The following is a 26,858-nucleotide window of genomic DNA, read 5'->3' on the forward strand; positions in this document are numbered from 1 at the left end:
GATCTAAAGGATAAGGGAAGCAATGGGGCTTGTAATGTGTCTTGAAATGTACCATCTGCTTCACCTGCAACATTATTGTGAAGGGAGAAAGCATTGCACGCGCTGAAACTCATTAAGCTTCAATAAACGACCCACTACCAAATACAATTCAAAGTCACACGTGATGCATAGTAAAAAATGATTACTATACTCAGAGGAAAGGATAATTGCAGAGAAACGAATACATCCACTTCCTTTATCATGAAAACCTGACAACCACTCCCTTTCTTTCTTCTCCCAGTTTTACGCGCGCGTCGAAAAACACTGAAAAAGAGTAGTTTGGAAGGGGGGGATTTTAAAGGAAAAAAGGAGCGATCAAAGGTAATTGCCTTTGGATGAACTGATGTGTGATTTGAAGACTCGGATTCACATACCCTATGATAAAGTTAAATATATCCAACGCGCTTTAGAATACACCCTTAAAATGATACATGTGCTTGGATAATAGGCGCAGAGAAAAATGTAATTCTATGTAAATGTCAGAGGGTCTTGTAAAAAATTATCACATTTCTAAAAGGATTGAAAAAAATGATGCATAATTTAGTCCTTTCTGAATGGCTACTATGAGATGCTTGCAAAAGATTTCAAACAAAACATGGAGGACTTAGCTGTCCACACTTCTTACTACCTATTCGATTATTCTGACCTCTTGAGAAAGAGTAAAATATTACACTGGTGAATTGGAGTGGTTAAGGATTTTGTATTTAATGTGGATTAATCAGTTCACATCAGTCAGTCAAAATCTTTATGCAGCTAGCTATACAAAGCCATAAAAGCACTGTTTACATATGTACAGTAACAAAACATACAGTTTTGTTGTAATTAAAAACCCTAAAAAACAGTATTACTTCATTACCTATTGCACATAATCATACCATTGATCTCCCATAGATTTCCTTATTCGTAAATCATAAATAAGATGAAACACATGCCCAGATCCAGCGGTGGCCAGCACAGGGGCGGGGCCGTGGTGGCGCGGCAGGAGGGGGAAGCCGACAGACGATGGAATAGGTATTATTTATTTATTTAACTATACCATTCCGTCATCTGTCGACTTCCCCCCCTAACCCGCCCCACCGCTGCACATATCATAGGTGATTGCAGATCAATTAAAGCCACCTCCTAGATCTTAAGTTATGTTGTTTTAGGAGGGGTATTAGATATAATAACCCAGAGACTTGGTAAAAGCCACAAAATAATGTAAAATACCTTGGAATTAATTATTATCACTGGGACATTTAGCAAGGGATTTCGATCCATCATTTATGTGCGGTAAAGTAGCAATATGGCAAACCACGTTAAGACCAAAACGTGCTAAACACATCAACGCTGGGTATTAAAAATGTATGATAAATTGGGCTGGAGCCCCCTCTCAGGAGTCAAAACGCTGCAAGCTTTGAAGCTCGTTTTGTGACCAAAATTAATAATTTCTCCTGATCCAAAAATTGATAACACCCATGTTTGAGATCTGCCTTCCTGGCATCCGACAGCGGTTCAGGAACATCAAAAAATGGTGGTCAGCCTATCCCCCGGCATAAGAGCTTTATGTTTTTATGCAAGGTATTTGTAATGTCTGTTCGAGCGATATTCAGTCCGCCTCTTCTCTCCTACTTAAGACAGCCTCTTGTTTAGTCTATATACCATGACGTAGGAGTAAAGGTTTAACTCTACTACCATCGTCTATATGCACCAGCCCTAACTTATTGTGGCATGAGGCAGACAAACAGCTTAAGTGCACCAACAATAATTGCTTAAGACATGTATTATCTTGTCTAATTAAATTCTTCGCCTTTGTGTGTTCCTATAAACGGGTCCATACGTTGCTGCAAATATAAACTAGGCAAGGTATATCATGAACAGCTGCTTCAGGGGTTTTAAGCCCAGTTTGGACGAAAAAGAAAAAAATGCATTGGTTTCCTTTGTATATTGGTCACATCTCATTTCCACCAGTTGCTCCCAAGTCCCACCAGAATTAAAAGTAACACCCAGATAAGAAAGCACATGAATTTGTTTTAAGGTTATTCCTTGAACACTAAAACCTTTCTTTAGTGGGATAGGAGCCCCACACATCCTTAGAAATGCTTTCTTAAGATTAACCTTTAGATCCAGGTCTCCCTATAAGCTGCAAATGTGTCCATCAGAAGCTGGAGCGCATTAGGTGTGCAGGCCATAAGGACTGTGTCACCTGTGAAGAGGATGTCGAAATTGGATCATGGACGAGCTAGGCCATATCCCTGCTAACCTCCACTAACACCATTTTCAGATAGTTAATATATAAAGTAAAGAGGAAAGTTGCAAGGACACAGCCTGGTCTCACTCCCCTAGCTATAGAAAACTCCTCTGTGCACTCCCCCTCTATTTCAAATCTAGCTCTGGCATTGGTCATCATGTAGATGTCTATGATGATTTTAATTATATTCACATCCACGCCCATATCCTCCATTAACTGTCACAGTTTACTTCGGTAGACACAGTCAAACGCACTTGACCGGTCCATAAAACCTGCGAAAACTGTACTCCTTTTAGCAGCTGTATATTTTAAGATTAATAGGGGCAAGTTAATACACTGTTCCACAGTGCCTATGCCTCTCCGAAATCCATATTGGAGATCGGTCAAGGTGCTATTCTCCCCCACCAACACCTCCAACCTTGCAGGGATGACTCTCCCCAATACCTTGACCAATGTGTCCAACAGAAAGATTGGATGATAACATTGTGGCTCATAATGTAAGTCATGGTTCCTCAGACATCTACTCATGATCACGCAAATGGATTTAATTGTATGCAAATTGGAATCAAGCACTATGAACAGAAGAACTGTGGACAAAATAAATCAACAATAATGCCAGCACTTACTAGGTCTAGTGCAGATCCTCCTCCCAAGTACTCCATGATGATCCATAACTTTGTATCCTGCAAGAGCAAAAAAATGAATAAGTGAATGAAATATACAATAAAATACATAGACTTTGCAACAAATCTCAAATGCAAATATGTGGATGCAACATAATAATTATGTATACTTTGCATTTTTAGACAATAAAAGGAGCATGAAATATTGAGACAACAGCAGAAATTATTTAACTTAAAATCAGCTCAACCAGATGACGTTTACCTAGGTTGCATAGGTTAGAGTGTTCAGTGCTGGTCAAAAGGGCACCGCATTCAGGAGCTATGGTCACCACAGAGAATTATAAATGGAGGGGCAAAGAGCAGGTGTGTGCATCAGTGATTTGAACCCACGGCCATCTTTGAAAGCCTACCACAGCAACTACCAACCTGCTGAAAGTCATTGGTTAGATCCTTGATGCAAAATTACAAAAAACACTGGGCCCCTGATTATGTAATGAGGAGCAGGACACAGAAATACCATACACAATTACAAAAACACCCGCCCCCATCAAAAGCACAAAGGTCACTACATCATCAATGAAAAGACGCTTTAATATCTAAACATATTTTTATTTATCAAGACATGTCATCACTTTCAAAATACAAGGATTAATAACTCTGCTAATTCATACACCATTCATAATATAATACAATAAACAGTTCAGGTTTATCACTGTCTCATTGTATTGTGCACTCCCCCCCCCTTTTAAATTCCCATTCATTCATACCACACACAGTAGTACCACTTCAGCCATCTCATTAAAACAATCTTTAAGCCCCATATATATCAACAGTGTCCAACAGAAGAAACCAATAATTTCCTGTTTAAATTATCCTAAACAGGTCATGTTAATAACCATCTCATATATATATAGATGTTATATTCAGGTAAACTGTTAACATCCTCTTCTCATTGATAACCAAGATTATCTTATTTTCTTGATATCCCACCATTCATGTGCAAATGTCCTCATCATGAAACTATTGTGAATTTACATTGATATCCTCTGGTCATCTGGGGAGAGGAGTTGGCCTAACGGCTAGGGCGGTCGACCTCGAATCTGGGGAACAGGAAACGGCCACTACAACGCGGCCGTTTCCACGCATAACCTTAACCACGCATGCATTACAACGCATGCGTGGTTAACACGAATAGCCTCTACCACGCATACCTTCACTATGAGATACGTAGCAAAGGCATGTGCGTTAAAGGTTAAAATTAAAAAAGGGAGCTTGGGGGGCTCTCCCCCTCAAAAAACAAAAAATGGGTGCGAAAAGAAAAGGGGGCTTGGGGGGGGTCTCGCCCCCAAAAAAACGCACTTGATAAAGTAGCGATGTGGAGGCAATCAGCGTCGTTAGAGGAAACAGCACTTCCGTTTCCTCTTTACGACGTGCAACGTGAACTCGAGAGATCATAGAAAAGAGACAACATACGAAACGACGTGGAGAGGTAAGGGGAATTTTAGAATAAAAAGAAACGCAGGGGTGCAATTTTAGGGTTAAGGGCAGGTGAGGGGTATTTGTAAGAAGGGTTTAGAGGTGGGGGAAGAACCTTTACCAAGAGTATACCCTTACCATGCATGAATTTACAACGAAAATCGTTGTAAAAGTATGCATGGTAAAGGAATATTCGTGGTAAAGGTTATGCGTGGGAATGGCATTCGCATTGTAATGCATGCGTGGTAAAGGCATGCATTGCAACGGAATGCGTTGTAACATCATACAACCCTGGGGAACTGGGTTCGAGTCTCGGCAATGACGCTGAACATCCTGTGATTCTGGGCAAATCACTTAATCTCCCCGTGCCTAACAAAAATGAATGTGTCCTCAGGTAATGCAACTAGTGCTATATAAAGCGCTCTGATACCCGAATCGGGTCAAGTTTGCGCTATCTAAAACTCTGTTAAAAAAATTAAAAATTGCATAATTGTACTAATTTTGTTCCGACGTATGTGTCGGTGTCACACGGCCAAGCGCTGTACACCTTCTTCAGGGCACAAAAAGACCAGTGTAAAATTCCGAGGATGGCAAGGGCAGTAGCAAAGTTACCTACAAATATAGTAAATTACAATGACTCCAAAGGAATATATAGAAAATAAATATATTGGACAAAATACACCAGAAAAAGCTCGTATAGACACCTGTGTACCTCACAGTATAAAGCACCAAGTAAACACAGATCAAGTGAAAACAAAATAACACCATCTCATCTTTAGAGTGTCACCAAAGAAGGAATGACATACAGAATTAGCACAAACCACTCCCTTATTGAGAATTATAATTATGCCACCAAATTAGATAGACAATCTACAGCTAGCCTCAATGTTGGAAAATATATTTCTAATATTGTATTGCCTCACACCACAAGTACCCCATATTCAGATCTCTCACCCTACTCACTGTCCTGGTGTCAACTTACTATAATCATCCGGGCTTTTGGTGGACTAGTCCTGTGTACATGAATACTAGCCTCGTAGGGGCATGTAAAAGGAGGGTAGCCTTGTCACTTTTTAGCATTCAACTACAGAAACAAAAATGTGCATATGGTATACAGAATTTCCTATCAATCAGACAATCCTCAAAATGACTAAAAATCACCTATTTTGAAACAATCATACCTATCTAAGGTGTCCATATTGATAAACAGTTGGGCTAAAAGTGTTCCAATACACCTGTTCTATACTGTGGACGTTCTTCCCTCTAAATCTCATACATGAAAATACCTGCAACAGGGGAAAATTTCTATTGAATAAAGGCCCCTATGTGCAAACTAAAGATATGCTGTATTTCCGTAGTGCCACCTTTGTAATAACTTAGATCCAGGCTACCGCGCCACAAAGACACGCGCAAATCTCTCACCTCAAAGTCGAATATTCCTGTAGTCCTCTCTTGCAACAGTATCCCAATGAATTAAACTTACAAAGAGTATTTGCCGCTGTACGTGTCGGAGATAAATACTCACAAGAGGTCACAGGTGACCAGCAGGATGTTGCTACTTTCCTGTTGTTTCCAGTATACACGGACGGCCATTTTATAGTGAATTACTAATACCTCAAACTTTCCTAGGGCTCCGTTGATTGAACTCTGTGAAAGTAGGCTTAGATTTGGAAAAAACGTAATAATGGGAGAATATTGCTATATGGAAACCTGCCTTTTTATGGTAGCAACGATAATGTACTGGTGTCCTATTTCAGGAGGGAAATTTCATTTTTCCATATTTCAGCATCTCAAAACCAAACATCCATCTTGAGGTGAATTACTCAAAGGTGATATATAACTAATCCTCTATTCTCAGAATGTATCTAATACTTTACAGATTGGCAACAAATTAACTCTACACCTATAGTGTTTATATATCTCAGTATCTAAAGAATAGCCAATAAATTAGTGGACAGAATCCCAAGTAATGAAAATCGATCCAACCTAACAATAGTTAGAATAAAACCAAGGGTGTAGTGATCAAATCATACTTTGATCTACTGACATGGAAACCATCCACACAGGAATGTTGTATTCTGTTTTGCCACGGTATCCTAGTGTTGAGTCCCTCCTTGACTGCATTAAGAATAAGGATCCAATAGACTTCTCTTTTTTCCGGTAAGGGTACTGTCTATATCCTTCATGGTCCTGATCTTTTCCAGAAGGGTCCACTTTAATGCTCTTGTTCCATACAGTGTTGGACCATGGGGGCTTGTACTTTCTTTTTGCGTATAACTTACTAATGTTCACTGAACCTTAAGCGGAATTTCCATCCAGTTTTGCCAATATAGCCCAGACCACATAGGCACAATATAAGGTAAACTATATTCATAGTTCTACAGTTCGTCATCTGTTTGAGTGCTATAGACCCCTCCATATTTAATGCACATGGACACTATGGCACCTTCATATGCATGGCAATGCCTGCATCAGTGATTACCCAAAACTGGAGAATCTCCTGTAATCCATCTTTGTACAAATGTGGATTCAAAAGGGATCTGTGCTTTCACAAAGCTATCTCTCAGGTTGCGATTCCTTCGAAACGCAAACAATGGTTTTGGTAGTCTCTGTTCTTCCTCACTGGCATTAAGGATATGCAACTGTGAGTTTATAATCTGCCTTAATGTCTGGATAAACTTTGAGTAGTGGGTCATACAGACCAAATATACCTTGATCTTCTCTTGTTTGGGTTGAAACATAGCATCCCTGTTGAAGTACCCCACCCTTTTACATGCATCAGACACAAGGTGTCTAGGGTAACCTCTTGTGAGTAGCTTTTCTCTCAATACATCTGCATTGCGGTCAAAGTCCTTGTTTGCTTATCCTATTGATCTGATGGATAACATTTTTAATAGGGTCCCCTCTGATTTTCTGATAAGACTCTGGAACAGATAGCATAGTTCTCATCTCTTCCTTATACTTATCTGTATCGAACAAAACAACGCTGCCTCCCTTGTCACTGGGTTTGATAGTAATTTGTTCATTTTGTTGTAATTTGGTGAGGGCTCTACATTCTTCCTTAGACAAATTATGTTCAGGTATGTGCCTCAAAATCTTGTGTATCTTGTTCAGCGCAGCCTTATCAAATATCTCTGCTTCAGGCCCCAATTTGTCTAGGCTAGGGATAAAATCTGATGGAGGTTTGAGCCCTGACAAATTGAGCTCCAGGGAGCGATCTTCATTAGCAAAAAATTGTTTAGGCATGCATGGCGAAAGAAAGCATAGAGGTCTTTAATACATTTGAAGTAATTTAATCCTCTGGCTTGGTACACATGTTAAACCTTTAGTGAAAACTTGAATAGTACAGGGCTCTACCTCTATTTTGGGAAGATTAAATATAGGTATGTTAACAATGGTCGCAAGTATTGCTGTTAGTGTGTCTATAGATAATGGTGTGACTGATCCATGTTGTGATATCTGATCCTTGTTAGATTTTCAGATTGACCTCCAATACCCTCCCAGTTTGTGCTCTAAAAAAACCCTGTTCGAGGATTGTTGTGGCCGTCTATCTCCAAACTGATCAAAGCGATTTGAACCCCCTTTTTTATTTGACTCAGAGATATCTGAAAATGTGAATACTTGTCTCTTTCCCCAACCGTAATTCCCCATACCTTCTCTGGGACCATTGGCTGTATAGTCCTCCAGTAGGTATGGATAAATTTGTTCCTGTGAAAAGAACTTTACACCCTTCATTACTTTGTCGGTTTTCTTCTTTAGGAGGTAGTCATTGAAGGAGTCTATTCTTACATTGACCTCCTCCAATTACTTTTTTGCCTCTTCCAATACATTTGATCTTTTACATTTTTCTTCTAACTCTTTTATTTTTTTATTTAAGATGATCACCAATTCCCTTGCCGTTTCCACTATCCAGATCATCCAGTCCCTCGAGCATCTGTTTGGAATGAGAGACCTATTCTCCAAGACTTTTTATATCTCAGCAAACAAACCTTGGACATTTCTAACTTACACCCATATGGAAAAATGCCTGCTTTTAGATACTCAAGGATAAAGTTAGCATGGGATTCAGTCTGTTTCGCTTTTTTGCTTGACATTCATTTCATTTGGTCCATTCATCATTCTTCACTTTTGAAACTACTCTGGGTTTATCCCCAGATAGTCCTTGGCCTATTAGCTTGGTGAACTGATCATCACTAAACCCAAAGGTTTTCAAACTTTCCATCTTGAGGGCCGCAAACGTGCACTTGGATCTTTATGGCTAGGTGGATTTTCAATGCACTCACGTGCTTAGGTGGCTTTTTACTCGACCTGTTTATTGCAAATCCTCACATAGCAATTAGGAAGGCATAATCTAAAAATTTACATGAAGCCCTAGGTCAGTGATTCTCAAACCTTTTCGACCCGCAGCTCCCTAGACCCATTGGCCGCGGCTCCCCACTGTTACTTTTTTTTGGGAGGGTGGGGGGATGTAAGCCCGGCCTTGTGAGTAATTGCCTTTTTCTCCGTGAAAATAATTAGGATAAAGCTAATGAAGGTATTATAATCATATACGTATATTGTGTTTTGTATTACTAAGGCGGCGCTATAAAATATTCCTAGTTACACTTCTTTGCCCATGCCTTTTTCAGAGAACCCTCTCAAACTTTTTTTTATCCCACTTACAGTACTGGACAGCACTTCTATGCATGTATGCCCCACTGCCAAAGTGTTTCTGCACTTTAGGAATATTTGCATGCACTTCCATTCCTACCCATGCCATACATTCCAACACACCTGTCTCAGCAGGGTGACATATACAGCTTTATTTTAGCTGTCTTCTCTCTAGAATTGTTGGCATTATGCCCTATATGGTGTTTTACTTCCCTGTGCTCATAGAGAGAGCTGGCCTGTCTGGAAATGTGTTTGTACTGAAAGAAATGTGTACTGGAAGTACCTATGGTTCAAGTACACATGTCAATACTTAATATCACTAAGTGGTTTGAGAGACAGGACAAATGTACTTTTCCTGATAACGTGCTTTGGTGTAAATTGCATTTGTAAAAAAACTAAACTATCAACAAGTCTAACAAAATTAATCGGGCATCTTCCGCTTACTTTGGGAGTGTTGGAATGTGAGGATCCAGTGAAATATAGACGTCATCTCCCTCAACATGCCATCAATTAAGCACTACGTTTCCAGCTTTAGGCATGTCACTCACAAATCATTTAGTTTAACTGCAGTCAACAAACCCTTCAACATTAAATGCATTAAAGTGCTTGGTGTGTGGCTCCCCTGGCTAGTTTTGACGGTTCCCCAGGGAGCCACGGAGCACAGATTGGGAACCACTGCCCTAGGTATTTTATCCAACAGACCCACAACCAAGTGTGGCCAGTTCAAATATTTTTAATCAACCCTCTCACCTTCAGTGGCCTTAGCCTAATCCTAAAAATGGTCCGCATAAGAAGATCAGAGCAACTCTAGGCTATGTAGCAAAACCCCTTGAAGAACACTTTATGCATTAAACACCTTGCTCTTTTCTATTAGGAGTGAAATAAAATCTATGCATATAAAATGCAAACAAGCACTGAAAATGCCAATAGGTCTGGTTTATAAGGGAAAATATCTCCTAACTTGCTGGTAAGTTTAGGAATTAAATAAATAATCATTCATGCTCTTTGTCACTCATAGTTGCACTCATAATTCCGTTCATTCATCCACTGACTCATTTTTGTATTCTCCCATTTACCCATTAACAATAAAACACACACACTAGCTCAACAAGAATATGCAAGACAAAAGATTAAAAGTAGAAAAAAATGATGTCGTCTAAATGTGGCAAGTATATTGTTACAATAAAAACAAAATTAAATATAGCAGTGGGTGGCTGACTTGCAAGAGTATTGTACATAGTGTATACATGTCTCTTGAAACTGCACCAGAATAAGTAGGGCTGTCCTTCAAACACAATGATGACAGCTTTCAGTAGACACCTACTGAAACATTATTAATACAATAAAACACTAGAGCAGTCCAGCAACACAACCATAGACTCCAGACACAATCAGTAATCAATCAATCAATCAATCATAGGCATTTATAAAGCGCACTACTCACCCGGAGGGTCTCACGGCGCTGGGGGGGGGGGGTCCGCTACTGCTCGAACAACCAGGTCTTGAGCTTCTTCCTGAAGGAGAGGTGGTCTTGGGTCAGGCGTAGGTCGGACGGGAGGGCGTTCCAAGTCTTGGCGGCCAGGTGGGAGAAGGATCTTCCTCCTGTTGTCGCTCTGTGGATGCGGGGGACGGCTGCGAGGGCGTGACTGGTCGAGCGGAGGTGGCGTTTGGGAGCGTAGAAGTTGAGGCGGCTGTTGAGGTAGGTCGGGCCTTGGTTGTGTAGGGCTTTGTGTGCGTGGGTGAGGAGCCGGAAGGTGATTCTTTTGTTGATCGGGAGCCAGTGCAGGTCTCTCAGGTGTCTGGAGATGTGAGTTCGTCTGGGGACGTCGAGGATGAGTCTCGCCGAGGCGTTCTGGATCCGCTGGAGTCTCTTCTGGAGCTTGGCGGTGGTCCCGGCGTAGAGGGCGTTGCCGTAGTCCAATCGACTGGTGACGAGGGCCTGGGTGACCGTCTTCCTGGTCTCGGTGGGGATCCACCGGAAGATCTTACGTAGCATGCGCAGAATGTTGAAACAGGACGAGGAGACGGCGTTGACTTGTCTGGTCATGGAGAGGGAGGAGTCCAGGATGAAGCCCAGGTTGCGTGCGTGGTCTGTCGGTTTGGGTGCGTTGCCCAGGGCGGGGGGCCACCAGGAGTCGTCCCAGGCGGAGGGTGAGGAGCCCAGGATGAGGACTTCTGTCTTGTCTGTGTTCAGTTTCAGGCGGCTGGTCGTCATCCACTCGGCCACGTTTTTCATCCCTTCGTGTAGGTTGGCTCTGGCGGTGGCGGGGTCGTTGGTCAGGGAGAGGATCAGCTGGGTGTCATCAGCGTAGGAGATGATGTTCAGGTTGTGTTGGCGTGCGATGGCCGCGAGGGGGCTCATGTAGACATTGAAGAGGGTGGGGCTGAGCGAGGAGCCCTGAGGGACGCCGCAGATGACTTCCGTGGCTTCTGATCTGAACGGGGGCAGGCGGACTCTCTCTGTCCTTCCGGTGAGGAAGGAGATGATCCAATCCAGTGCCTTCTCCTGGATTCCGACGTTGTTGAGGCGCTGCACTAGGGTGCGGTGGCAGACAGTGTCGAATGCCGCGGAGAGGTCTAGGAGGATGAGGGCCGCTGTTTCTCCGTTGTCCAGCAGGGTTCGGATGTCGTCGGTGGCAGCGATGAGGGCGGTCTCGGTGCTGTGGTTGGCCCGGAAGCCTGACTGGGAAGGGTCGAGGGAACCGGTCGTCTCGAGGAAGGCTGCCAGTTGCTTGTTGATGGTCTTCTCGATGACTTTGGCTGGAAACGGGAGGAGCGAGATGGGGCGGTAGTTCTTGAGTTCGGTGGGGTCCGCCGTTGGTTTCTTTAGTAGAGCGTTGAGTAAAGAAGTACTCCCCAATTTACTAGAGTCAAACACTACCAAAATATACTAGAGTCAAACACTACCATTCAAGCACAGTACTGACCGACTCCATTACAAACAACTGAATCAAGGCAAGGCATTCACAAAAGTACTCTACTTCCTGTACCACACATCAGTAAGATTTCCCATACAACTCAGGAGAAACATGTGGTCAACACTCACAAGAATCAGGCAGTACTTGTGGCTATCACCCACAAAACCATAGGGGACTACACTACTACACATTTTCACTTCATGGGGAACTTCGCCTTGAAACCTCTTATGAAATGGTGCTTTTCTTGTCCCACAAAGCAGTCATTAAGTACTCCCCCATGCAACTTCTCACAACAGCGTACTACTCTTTCCCTTAGCACACTATGGGGAGGGGGTCTTCCCCATTCATCTTCTCATGATGGGGTATCATTCTTCCCCAACTTATCACATTACTGAGTACTACTCCATCCAACTTCTGAAGACAGGGTACCACTCTTTCCCAGTTTGCACCAACACACACACACCAGTGTACTACACTTGTATCTCTTGCAACAGAGTACTAATCTCCCCTACATCCGTTACACTTGGACACGCAAAATCATCATGTATCCATGTACACAACAACACACAGAGGAGTACTACACTGTTTTTCCCAAACTGCTAACTAGACTCCATATGACATTGACAGTAAATACTAACATAGTGATCCCAAAACAACATTTAGGTGAATTATTTACACTTTCTAACCTGTGTTGCAAGCATTCAGCACACCCCTCCTACAAACATTAACTGCAATTCCCAAATAATACAGGTCACCTTGCACTGAAATGTACTAACCAGACAAATGCATGTATCAATATGCAAGAATCAGCAAACAAAATGTTCACAAATCTAATACACCTCACTGTTAGTTGGAACCAATGGCCATTTTATTAGAAGCATGTAGAATAATATGAAGTCCATGAATGCCAAATAACCCTGCTAATTTATTAAATGAATGTCATAGTTTAACATTGTATTTGGAAGCAAGTGATTGGTGCAGCTGAAAAGCTGTCAGAACCCTTGCTTGACACATAAACCGATTATGCGACGTTTCGACTAACCTATGAATAAACGTGCACTAATCACACATTGAAGAACATGAGGAATAAATGTAGGAGAACTTAGTTACTGCATTGTAAAAACATGCAGATGTTATGTTATGTTATGTTATAGGGTATTTGTTAAGCACATGGCTACTCCAAGGAGTGTCCCGGCGCTAACTTGACCGCAGAACAGAGCAAATGAAGGAACAGCCAGCCGTAGCTAACTAGTCTACTCTACTGTTGAAAAAGCGAGGTTTTTAAGCTTCGCCTAAAGCTGAGGAGATCACGTTCTTGTCTAAGGGAAAAAGGGAGACTATTCCATAATTTTGCTGCTACTACCTGAAAGGAGCATCCTCCTTTGTAAGAACGGCAAACCTTAGGCACAATTGTCAGTTGCTGGGATGATGACCGCAGAGTTCTGGACGGTTTGTAGGGCTGAATTTTATTCCTGATGTACGGGGCCCGGTGTTATTTAGGGCCTTAAAAGTTAGCACCAGGGATTTAAAACTGACCCTTTGTTTCACTGGTAACCAGTGCAGTGATCTAAGGTGGGGAGACAAGTGTGACCTGGGTCCGACCATGAACACAGCCCTAGCTGCCGCATTTTGAACTACCTGCAGGCGGTTCAGTAAGTAGTCCGGAACGCCCAGAAACAACACATTACTGTAGAATAGATGAAATCATATCCATTTGAATAATATAGGTTCATATTTTATTAACCAACTTCAACATGTTATTTCAATGTGTATTACAAAGTCAAAGTGATGTACTCATGTGTTATAAGATTCCTAACCCTCCTCATTCAAATAGCAATGTGTAAATTTATGAAATCTAACCTAATTTAGATGATTTGATGTGTAATATTGTAGGGTTTCATTCTGAATTTCATCATTTGCATATGTGAAATTGTGCACCAAATGAGAAAAGCAAAAAGTGGTGCTACACAGTTATATTGAATGTAGTTATCTTGAAACCGTCAAATAATAATCTTCAGATATGTGCTGATGCAAACCATATGAAACGATATTAGTATTTTATGATTTAAAACAACTTTATTACTTTGTTGAGTTCAATGGGGAACTTAATCAATGGTTTGAACAGGGTCTGTTAAAACATGATGAATTCATGTTTTTAAAAATCGATCAGCCAACTACACCAGTGTACTATTTAATCCCGAAAGTGCACAAGGATGTAAGTAACCCACCTGGGCGGTCAATAATCTCAGCTATGGGGAGTGCGTTAGAAAACACATCAAAATTTGTAGATTCTTTTCTAGGCCCCCTAGTTAAGACACTCCCATCCTATATACAGGATACGGGAGATTTCCTACGCAAAATTTACGATCTCCCTTGGGAAAATGATTACCTGTTGGTTACAGTTGATGTGTCAACGCTATACACCAGCATTAAACATAATGATGGGCTACGAGCTGTGAGACACTTCCTAGGGACAAGACCAATACAACTATGGGCACACACACAGATGGTGATAAGAATGATTGAGAAATGTCTGACAAGCAATTATTTTTTGTTTAATGGGCAATTATACCATCAAGTATGCGGTACTGCGATGGGCACCTGCTTCGCCCCCAGCTATGCTAATTTGCATATGGGCTGGTGGGAGGAGCAGGTGATCCAAGTGCAGTATCTGAGTGAGTGGGAAAATCACATAATGCATTGGAGTCGTTTTATAGACGACCTATTCATTGTATGGAAAGGTACTGAAAGTGAAGCAAGAAGTTTTATTGATAAAATTCAGACGAACGAGCTAAATCTAAGCTTCACCAGTGAAATCAGTAACTCCAATGTCAATTTCCTAGATTTAACTGTATATGTCCATGATGGCAAAGTACAAACAAAGCTGTATAGGAAACCAACCTCAGGCAACACACTTCTGCACGCTAAAAGTTTCCACCCAGTAAACCTTAAGCGTAGCATCCCCTATGGAGAAAGCCTCAAGGTAAGGCGTAACTGCAGTGAGGCAGGGGAGACAAATGCAGAACTCAATATTCTGAAACAAAGATTCAAGAGTAGAGGGTACCCAGATAATTGGATTGACACGGGATTAAGGAAAGCGACAAACAAAAAGAGAGAAGAACTACTTTTTGATACAGATAAAAAACAAGAAAAGATTGAATCGCAATGTAGATTTATAACAACATATAGCCAGCAACACCAAGAAGTAAGGGGTATCTTGAACAAACATTGGTATTTAATCAAGAATGATCCAGTTCTCGGAAAAAATGTGCCCCGGAGACCACAAATTACGTTTCGTAAAGCGAAGTCTTTTAAACAGTCTCTAGTCAGGAATAACTTAAAAAAAGCTAAACCAAAAACAACATGGTTAAACAAAAAGGAAGGGTTTGTGAAGTGTATTAAATGCAAAGCATGTAAACATGGCATAAACACTGATCAGTACAAACTAGGTCTATCCGACGGAATGCGAAGGATAAGAGGCAGATATACATGCAAGACCAGTTATGCTGTCTACGTGCTACAGTGCCCTTGTGGTCTGCGGTACGTGGGCAGCACAATTTTAGAGGTGCACAAAAGAATCTTGCAACATCTAAGGGCAATTAAAAACGGGGACAGAACATACCCAGTAGCGAGACATTTCGAAAAGGTGCATGGGAAAGAGACCAAAGGCCTGACTTTTTATGTGATAGATGCTGTTGAACTTAATGTAAGAGGTGGAAGCCGAGAAAGAAAACTTAGACGACTGGAGTCTCGCTATATAATTGAGTTAGACTCCAAACAACCAGGAGGATTAAATATTGAGGAAGACTTACACACACATCTGTAGATAGATCCTGTAAGGGAAGAACCGCCACATTGTGAAGAGTGTAATAATGAATTTTAATCAGGAAGAGTATTGTATAGATTTTTTTGTGACAGACTCGGAAAATTCTGCAAGATTGCCATGTATAGCATCTATTAGTAAATCAAAGAATGAAATCGTAACTGAATGTAAGCCCACTGGGGCATAATTGTTTCAGCGGTTTGTCATAAGCTCACATGAGCGAAATTGACAAATATTGTTTTTATGTCAAACATAATATTATGGCACCAAAGTAGAGCGTGCAATTATATTTTGTTTAAATTGTTGAACTATCCGACATGAATTTAATTATGAAAACCGTCGTATATGATGTGAAGGTTTCATTCTAAAACTAATTTGACTATTGATGTGCATTACTTGAAAAAACTACGAGTCTGTTTTCACGTTTGTCACGATTGTAGTTTACCATGTGATTAGTTTTCAGGCACGTATGCACTTTAAAATGGCCGCTCGTTTTGAATTTCGCTATCAGTGAACAAGGCTGCTTTGCAGTTGAAACGCGTTTGATAACGGCAGTTTAAATAAAGCTTTGAACCGCACACAGCGTCATCTTTTTTGGATGGATGTATCAGGACCTGCTCTCGAGAGGTCCCTCGTGGCGACGCAGCTCTCGCTAAGGAGTGGCAAAGAAATACTAGAGAGAAACAAGAGGATATATATATATATATATATATATATATATATATATATATATATATATATATATATATATATATATATATATATATTGATCGATGAACAAAGAAACGGATGATTGCTAGAGATGATTCGGAATCTGATGGTCGGACAGACTGATGGACTCAAGAGAGACCACTTTTGGATCTCCTGCATCTTTTGTGGACTCTGCTCGTTCCTTTCCCTTGGACTGCCGCCTATGCTGTGTGCATCATACTTGGACTCGATGGGACACTGCACATGAGCGGCCATGGCTCATGTCCTTGCTGAACTCTCCTAATCCTTTTTCCATTTATGGCAAGCCCAATCTAATTAGACTGTCCTGCGCTCTTTAGATCTTAAATGTCTATTAATGTCGTATTGCCCTTTTTGATATCTTTGATAAATTTACCTGTAACTAAACCATAGACTTTGTATATCATGACTCGTCTCCTTAAATTGACTGTGAATTGCAATAGATTAATGAGCGGGAGAGATTAGCATAGATACATTTCTGATCATCAGGCACTAATGTTAACAGATTTATTGGTTAGCATGATTTTAGTCTGGCTGAATTTATTTAGAAGGTTCGGACTAGCAGTAATAATCCTTTACTTATATAGTCTGGTGTTGAGAGTTATATACATGAATTTAATTACTAATTTGTAAATCGGTTATCCATTTCCTGATCCTCATTGGATATCCGCATGGTAGATCTCCAAAATCCAACCCCTCAGTAGCACAATACAAGATCTATCGGAGGATCAAGTGAGTGTCAGTTAGTTATGTCATATGAAAGCGATAACAGAAACCATAAAGAAATTATTTTAAAAAGAGGCCAACTATCTGCTGCAACACGATGCTTAGACTTGCAATGTCTCCAGGACCCAATATACCCTCGAACAACAGTCACATCTTATTTTATATATCCTTGGAGATAGCCCTTCTTCCCTTTCTAAATTAACCAAGAGGTCTTCGGTAATTTTTGTTCAATGTCTCCAGACCCATCTCAATCAAACATCTGTTTACTACCCTCGTTCATGATATCAAAGTCTTAATAGCCAGCTCCTCCACTCTACATCCCCGGTTTCTAGACATTAGAGTGGCTCTCTCAAAAGCAAATTGTATGCCATGCTCCTAAATACATGGGGTGTGTCCCTCGGGCACAGATGTAGTCCTCTCGAGGAGGTTTCAAATGTTATTCAGTGAGTAAAGTTAAACTTTCATCGAGTTGAAAAAAGCTTTATTCGTCTTTTTTGATGGCGTTCAGTTCAAACACATCACGGTGAACATTACTTAGGTTACACATTCCCAATGCATTTCGGCTTGAGCCTTCATCAGGGGTGATCTACAAATGGTAAAGAGGATGGATAAATGTAGGATACAACAATAGTGCGGCATTTATTTGCATATGATGTTAACGGTTAGAAGAACAAACTGAAAGGTGAAAGAAGAGGTAAAAAAAGGATAAGAAGAAGGTGGATTAGTCGGAGCTGTCAGGCGATCGTTTACGGAAAGCTGTATCTCGTATGAATATGGCTTAGTTTCGAATAGGGTGTAAGCTTGATCTACAATAAAGTATCTGATGCTTTTAGTGAGTATAGTTCCCTGAAGGGGTACCCAAGGGATGGTAAAAAGCTTCCGCAAGATATGCGAGTAGAAAATATAAGTGAAATCGTGTAAGGTGTTCTTACCGAGTGCCTAACGCTTCATCGTATCGTCCGTGTGGTCCGTGTGTGGCTGTTCGCGTCTATACTCGTTTTTGAACGAGTTTAAATGTTGGGAGGAGAACGTAAAGAGCGTGTCACGTGTCTGCTGACAATGTGTATAAACATAGGACTAAGCTGTTGTGGACGTGAAAAAGGTGAAAATGGTGAAAGGACTGGAATGCCCGTAACAGTGAATATGGATATAGGACTAAGGAATTATGAAACGTAAAAGGGCTTCAGTTGTCCGAAGCAACCCGGTTGATGTCATTAGCGTATACTCCGTGAATAAAGATGTGTAAAAATGTATAAAGGGGAAAGTGACATAATCACAGGATGGTGATATATGTTGTTCAGAGGAACAATTGTGAGCAGAAGAGTCAGTAACAGGAGTTAGTTATGAGTTGGTCTGAATCAAAAGATGCATTGTACGATAACTGACAAAATTAATAAAGTGGATAAATCGATGGTTAACCATATTCAAAGATCATGTAAATACAGGTATAAAGGATGAGAGTTTATGTGAACATTCACAGATAACATGAGAATTCAGTACGATCATTTAAGCCATTAGGCTTCATCGAGTTCAAAAAATAAATCCAATGATTTTCTCTTTGCAACATAAAGTTGCGATTGTCTCTCCCTTCTTTTTTTGTTACTATTTCCAAGACACAAAATTTCAATTGGCTAACATTGTGGCCAGCTTCCAGAAAATGTTGGGCAACAGATGATTTTAGTTGTTTGGTCCTAATGTTGGATTTGTGCTCATTGAGTCTTATTTTCATTTTTCTTTCGGTTTGTCCAACGTAAATTTTGCCGCAAGGGCATTTGAGCATGTAGATGACATTAGATGTATCACAGGTTGCCGTTGATTTCAATTTGATTTTGTGTCCTTTCATAGGGTGTGTAATGTAGTCACCCTTAATGATATTGTTACAGTTGTTACAATTTAAGCAAGGGATAGTTCCTTTGAATGGAAGTGTCATAAGAGGTGGATGTTGTTGTTTCAAGATTTCACCTATGTTCTTATTACGTGTGTAGGCGAAAATTGGTTCCTCATCAAAAATATGGTTGAAATCCTGTTCTAATCTTAGCAATTGCCAATGCTTTTTGATTATTCGTCTGTAGTTTGTACTCATGGTGGAATATTTTGAAACTACAGTAACTTGATTGCTGGTTGGTTTGGGTTGTGTAGTAAGAAGTTGGTTCCGATTTTTGGAATCAGATCTTTCTTTCGCCATCAAAAAAGACGAATAAAGCTTTTTTCAAATCGATGAAAGTTTAACTTTACTCACTGAATAACATTTGAAACCTCCTCGAGAGGACTACATCTGTGCCCGAGGGACACACCCCATGTTTTGGGGGAGTGCTTTTTTCACGTTCTACTCACTCTTTTTCGGAAAGCGAGACCTTGGTGCACGAAACAACCAATCAACAACCAAAGTACCATTACGCAGTGCGTGTACTACATACCCCGTTTCGTTTCGATGCTCCTAAATACCTCACCATACTCTTCCAACACGGATGGATTCATGCCAGAGAGGGGGGCTCCAATATACTTGGTTCTGTGCAATGTCGCAAGACCTCGGTCCATCGCCTTGACCACAGTGCTTGCAGGAGCCACACCTTCTTCTCAGGTCACTTCAGGCTGGGCACCATAAAACATGTTGAATGTCTTTAACACCGTTCTTAGACACTATGCACAGTCTTCCTTAAGCCTAGTCAGGCCTCATGCACTCACCAGGGATCTTGGCATATCATGTGGTGCACACATTTTAACGCAAGATTTTAACAACTCATCACCGAAATGTTGTAGTTAGAATACAGGGACTTCACACAAGTCTGGAGCCACTCGGGTACGAAGCAAGTTCTTTATTTCATGTTGGGACCCTTAGGTTACGGCAACAGCAGGTAAGTCCTGGCAGTGCTTTATCCTATCTCCGACTGTCCCTATCTCCTACCTTCCACTACCGACCACACACCAACATACTATTACATCATTCACTCTCAGCATTGGAGACACCAGCTCAAGCATACAGGGAATTGGGGCACACTGGATACTACACTAACCAACTCCACAACCCTTGCTATTATCTGTGAGATTTCATGTAGTAAAATATCTGTTTACGGGCTTTATCAGGGTGTTATAACAACCTCCCAGCCCTTAAAGACCTACTTGCTTTAACCCATAGTTTTGGCAATAAAAATGTTTGGACTAATGCCTTAGTTGTAACATTTCACTAATAAGCAGATGGCACCCAATATAACCTGAACACGTATATTGTCTTTATCAATGCCTTGCCAGCATAAGGTATTCAGGCCCCATTATTCAGAGTAAACTTTTGCAAAAGGAAAACCATTAGGTATACAGACATAAAATGATGGTTTAACTATTTATTTCCACAATAAATATGTTGGGCTGCTGCATCTGTTACAACTTTTCCTAATCAACAAATCGGGCCTATAGCCTTTATCATTGGCATGTCAAAATAACTAACTCAGTCTTATTGAATTGAGCATAAGCTTCCCATAAGACAGCCATCCGGCAACAGACATTGTACAAATGTATTCAAAATGACAGTTAGCAGAAGAATATTACCAAGGATTATCGCAGTGAAGATCTTCTTACCCAAGTGTGTGTCGGAGGAGAAGCCATCAGCAAAAGCCCTGCCTACTATGCTGATCTATTATTTCCGGTGTAAGCATATATCTGCCAGCAGCCTTTAACACAGTGTAATACCAATCCACCCTTGAATCCCTACTGGCTTTAACATATGCCTTTCACAATAAATATGCCAGGGCTACTGTCTCTGATGTAACTTTACATCATAAACAGATCAAGAGTATAGCCTCAATCCCTGGCTTATCATCATAACTAACTTAGTCCTGCTATATTAGAAGACAATGCAAGGACTCTTTCAATGGAAGCACACAACTTCTACTCAATCAAATGAAGTACTCAAGGAAATCACCCTGTGGATGAAGCCAAACACTCTCTTTCACTGGTGCTTCTGAAAGCTCTTATTCAATTCATCACATGAGGTAATGCAACAGCTGCGCTGTCAAGCCAGAACAAAAAAGGGTTTTACTCAATATTTAATTTTGCCTAATGGCCTCCAATCTATCTTTCTAGGTCTTGTTACCATGCTCATGATAAACATACAGTTGTACAGCCAAAGGCGTAGCACCAAGCTAAAAGTGCACACTGCATATCAAAGTGTTTCGGGCCAAACACAAGATAGATTCATCTTGCTAACAATACAAACTCTAAGTCATTAAACCAGCGTAACCCTAAAGCCTTTACAGAGATTTGGGGATATTAATTATGCTACATAAAAACACCAGTGGGACATTTAGCTGCTTCATTGAGATGCTTGCAAGGGAAGACCCTATGACAAATATTTTCAAAATGGCTACCCAGCCACCCTATGAAAAATATTTTCAAAATGGCTGCCCAGCCACCCCATAACAAATATTTTCAAAATGGCTGTCCAGCCAATGACATAGATCTGTAACCTGAGAATTTATCTATGTCAATATCTGTCTTTTGTAACCCAGGCTGCAAACTAGATAAATTTGCGTTTGCACTTGCTGAAAACTTTGAAGAGTTCTTAATCTAGTTAATACTCAAATACAATCACAATTGGAATATGGGGAATATTACATTCACTTTACCCCATCAGATAAGTCACTCACCCGCCTACACTTGGTATTAAATTCTGCAGCCCACCTGGTCATTGATTATATATATGCTACTGCATGCTTTGTCTTGGCTGCTGTTCCAGGAAACAGTCATCTTCAAAGGCAAAACTGTCCCTCACAGGGCCATTTACCAGAATTCTCCTGATTTCAAGCCTTTTAAATTCAAGTGGTATGTTTCTGGATGACCTCTGTGCTCAGCAAATTGGGCGCACCTCTGTCTCCCTAAATTCAGACCTACGCCACAAAGAAAGGGCACTGCGGCTACCACTAAATGATAACACTCTCTCCCTGAATCCTTCCATGCTCGAATGCTGCCTCTTAAAGATTTAGAAGATGCTCAAAACTTGTCTATATGCTTCTTAATCAGATTTTTTCCCCAAGATATATTACACCTAATGTTATATTGTCTTGCGAGGAGTAGCAAGAAACAAGGTGCTGTCAATGAACAAGAATCAGATTTGCAAACAGGGTATCAAACTACTCCAATTTGGCCCAAACAACGTGAGGTACCACCTGAGGCAACAAAGGAGGTGAGACACCTCAGACTGACCACAGACTCCAGCCTACTACTGATCCCACTTGTGAATCAAGTAACAAGAATTTAATGCTACACATGCAAACACTCAGATGCATATTCCAGTGGCGGCTCCTCTGCTATGTTTTTAAGCAGTGCAAAGTACGAAACACAAAATGATAATACCTTTGAGTTATCATCATTTTATGCTTCATGCTGCTTTGCGGGCGGGCAGGCAGGGCTGCTCGGTTCTCGGAGCAGGGCAGTGGAAGAGTGGTTTGCCCACTCCTAAGTGTGCAATGACTGTTTGGCTGGCCTCTTGGGCCACCAAAACCAGTCATGCGCACTTTTCCTGCATGGAGAACATGCCCACCCCTCCAGTCCCTGGCTGAGTGCCGTGTCACTACGCTCAGACCAATCAGCGTTGTGATTGGTCAGGGAAGCCTGGGTGCTTACCAATCACAATCGTTGCATTGCAGCGCTGTGATTGGTCAGGGGGGCCTGGCTGTGAGTTCTGTTCCAAGATGAGGAGAGCAGGATCAGAGACGCGGGACCCGGCAGCAGGGTACGTTTTTTTATTATATTGCGTGCCCGACCCCCCACCCCGTGCGACTACCCCCCCCCCACGAGACTCCACCCACCCCACACTCCACCCACTGCCCTCCCTCCCACAAGCCATGCCAGCCGCCACTGGCATATACATGCACAAACATAAGATACCCATGGAAACTGCAGGCCATTCTCACCATCTTGGTGTTGCGGGAAGATGGCTTGTACTGAGGTAATCACATTACTCCACAAATGGCAAAGGGTTCAAAACACTACAGCAAGGCTGGTATTACAGCTTCATCAAAAGGAACACATCACACCCATGGTTCAAGCACTCCATTGACTAACTACAGCCGGAGACTCTCTTTCCAAAGCACTGTGCTTCGCCCACAGATCAACCCAAGAGAAGAGCCTACTATTCTTACAAGCAAAATGTCAACACAACTTCCAAAACAAATTATGTAGACAACGGGCATATTTAGATCTAAAATTGGAAGTTATATTTGGATCTTTTCTTGAATGCAATGCTGTTTTGCAAGTATTTTTCTTACTATGATTGCCAAATACCCCGCACCTCCTCCCTCCCCCTTTCTTTGTGTCCCCAAACAACAATAAAATACTTTGAACAAAAAAAACCTTTCAAAACAACACTGCACACGACAAACACCTCGTCCAACTATCCCCTTATAATGAAGAGAGTTTAGGTATGACATTGTTCTCTTAACAGGTGGCAAAACTATGAGCAAGACAAAAAGCAGACAAGCTCATCTAAAGTTCAGGAAACACGTGAAGAGTTGGCTTTATCAAAATTAAGAAAGTAAATTTAAACTAGTAGCTTGGCAACACAAAACCACATAGCATATCAGGTCAGAACAGTCCACTCAAGAGTGGTCCAAGACAGACAAAGAAACAAAGTCAGTTATAGGAACAAACATAGGATCGACTAAAAGAGCGCACAACAACGGCTGGTTGTATTCAGAGCAGGCCTTTGACTAGACATGTATATCCTGGTTACCATGATAAGACATGTCAAGTTTACACGTAAACAGGGTGGACTGGAGAGTGCTTCTCTATTCCTGAGTAGATCTATTGAACATTTACATCAAGGCAAAAAACTATAGGACAAGACTACACATTTAGATAGCAACCACCAACCCTCCTAAAGCAATCCAATCAATACTATTGCCCGGAACAGTATTCTCAAGGAAGTATTGCTCTAGGCAACTACAATTATTCTGGCGTCTCTGGACCCAGAATTGTTCGACCCTAAAATTCCAGACTCTATAATTCCAGGCCTGGAAACACAGGACCGAGAAACTTGTGAAAAGCTACACCTGCCCTCATACTTCAGCATGGGGGGGGGGGGGAAGCAGAAAATCCCCCTCAGCTGAACTAAAAAAAACCTGTGTTACTAGTTACTAAAAACGCAGCAACGTGGGTTGCGTGCAGTGGAAGGCCCTTTGCAAAGGTTAACTGGTTATCTTTCCATTGCTTTTTCCAGTATTTGGTTGTGTAACTGGTACTTTTTAGGTGAACTCTTTGCCCAGACAGTATTTCTATGTGTAGCAATTACAAAATCATGAACTAACAGTATCAGAAAATGTGCCACATAATGCCGCACAGTTTACTCAATCCTGCCGCATAATTTGGTGTTACTCTGCTGCATAATTCCAGGGCCCCTGACTATCAATCATTTATAAATTCTTGTAGTACAATAACGGTTGGCCTCTTGGATGACTTTAATATAGCCCATCTCTATAGTTCCCGTCATCGTCTCTAAAAGCCCCAAATGGAAAATCAAGCATGAAGCCTCTGATTACAATCAATGACTTACATGTGGGTTACATTAACACAGGCCATCGCAGCTGACCTCTCCTCTCTCTGCTCCGTTCTCTCCTGTCTTGCAACAGTCTCCCACCAAGGCTTTAGAAAACCTCTGCCCTGAGGCAGTATCCGGCGCAGCATGTGGTTTGACGGATTAGCAGTCACCCAAAAACTCATAAGGGACCCACAGGGTAATTCACAGCAGCCGACTGACGTGCACTGTGCGTTCCACCCCTCACTCTGGTTCAAGACATGAAATGAGCGCCGCTAATGCAAACCACCAAAAAGCTTCCCTACTGCAAACACAACACCCTTCCAACTAAGCCCTGTGGTGTTTCGGGCCCTAGGCCCACATGGTGTACAGAATAACCACACAGACACTCAGCAGTGGGGTACTGGAACGGGCCCAGGGCACGTGCGCCTGGCCCTTTTATTCGCAGGGTCACCTGACCGGTGACGCCTGTGATGGGTGGGTGTTAGTGTGGATGTACAACAGGGTGAAACACTAGAACGTGCCCAGCAGGTCATTACATTCCTCCCAAACTTTAATGAAAAAGAAACAAACAAAAGTCCAACCTATAGGGAAACAAATAAACAATACACAGCACCAAGTGAGTCTCTTCAGGCCATCTGCCAGGCAGCGCTGGAGCTTTGGACCGCATGGTCAGGATGCTTTAGTCCGCCTTGGCGACGTAGTTCAGACTGGCCTTGTCTTGCGGTGTTGGAGTCTATTTACAAAGTTCAAAATAACGGTGCATCTGGAGCAGTGGTGGGGTCCACTTTGGAGAACTTGCAGGTGCTCAGGTTCCAGTGGACGACCAACCTGCAGCCATTGAGGAGGCTCTTGGTGGATGAGGCCTTTCCTTGGAGGCGACGTACTTGATGATCTTTCCAGTTCCCGATAGCCAAGCATCTTCAGACTTGTCTATCCTGCCTGGACACCCCTCTCACCGGAGTTTCCTGGAGGGCCTTCCTGCTGGGCTGCCATGGGACCGTGTGGACTGTGCGGGCTTTGTGTGGGCCGCGTGAAGGTGTCGCTGAGGAACTGCCAACAGTACCACAGCCAAGTCGCTCATGTAGCCGCAGAGGGTGGTATCTCAGTCTGGGTGTTCTCGCCATCAGGGCTCAAGTTCTACACTGTTCTCAGGTGGTCTTTGGGTGACCGGTCTTCATCTGTGACCTCCATGCTTCCCGGTGCCTGTCGTGGAGCTGCTGCCGATGCATCTCTTCGGTTCAATTCCCCTCTCAGAGGAACCCCGCTGAGGCCCTTGCCCCTGGATTGCCACGTGAGCGCGTGGGCTGTGCGGGCCTTCGTAGGCCGCGCTGAGGAGTCGCTGCCGAACTTCCCAACAGGGCCACAGCCAAGCCTTGTGTAACCCCCAAGGGTGGCTGGTCCACTGGTCGGGCATGCTCTTCTTCGGCAGGCTTCAGGTTTACAGAGGCACACAGAGGGTTCCTGGGTGGCTAGCGTCCCACAGCACCGCCTCGTTGATCTCCGGCTGTCTCGAGTGGTTGGATCCACTCTGGTGGTACGATGCTCCTTTGATGTTCTTGGTGATGATGCACCGGGGTGATGGACGTGATGATATTTGTTTCATTTGGGCAACAGGTGGTGATCTCTTGCTGGAGGTGATCTTGTGGATTGAGGCAGACTGGAGGGACTTGCAGTTGTCTTCTAGCAGGTACACTTAGTAGGCGTGGTGCTATCGATGCCAAGCAGCCGGTGACAGGTGAGGGGACGGTCGAACTGCGAAGCGTGGGGCCTGGACACAGATTGAGTTTGCTAGTGGCATACGGTTGGTCCGCCCGTGAAGCTGTCTTCAGTGATGTCTCCCACGCACACTGCAGATGCTGGGCGCCGCATCACGCCAGGGCGGTCAGGCAGCTTGCCTTCTAGTGTGGCTTATAATTCCCCCTTTTGCTCGCGGGGTGCCACTTTCATTTGCCTTCCGCAGACGTTTCAGTATGGCCGTGCCACCTTGCTGAGAGGTGCTCCTAATGCTGGGGCAAACTGGTGTCAGGCGAGGGTCCCTTACGGATGCCTAATCAGCTGGGGCATGGCATAGTTGGCACCTGGTCATTCCGGATGGGTATAGCGCATTCTCTCCACG

At 42.4% G+C, this 26,858-nt stretch overlaps 1 protein-coding gene across 2 annotated transcripts in view; it reads right to left on the reverse strand.

The window, feature by feature from the left end:
• Window positions 1-26,858, reverse strand: part of STK24 (serine/threonine kinase 24) — a 672,269-nt gene that overhangs the window by 206,189 nt on the left and 439,222 nt on the right. For both annotated transcript variants that reach the window (XM_085622112.1, XM_085622113.1), the window contains one exon: window positions 2,896-2,952. In XM_085622112.1, coding sequence (XP_085478238.1) covers window positions 2,896-2,952 — 57 coding nt within the window. The remainder of the gene's footprint in view (window positions 1-2,895; window positions 2,953-26,858) is intronic.

Source organism: Triturus cristatus, chromosome 8 (assembly GCF_964204655.1).
Source record: "Triturus cristatus chromosome 8, aTriCri1.1, whole genome shotgun sequence".
Taxonomy (NCBI): domain Eukaryota; kingdom Metazoa; phylum Chordata; class Amphibia; order Caudata; family Salamandridae; genus Triturus; species Triturus cristatus.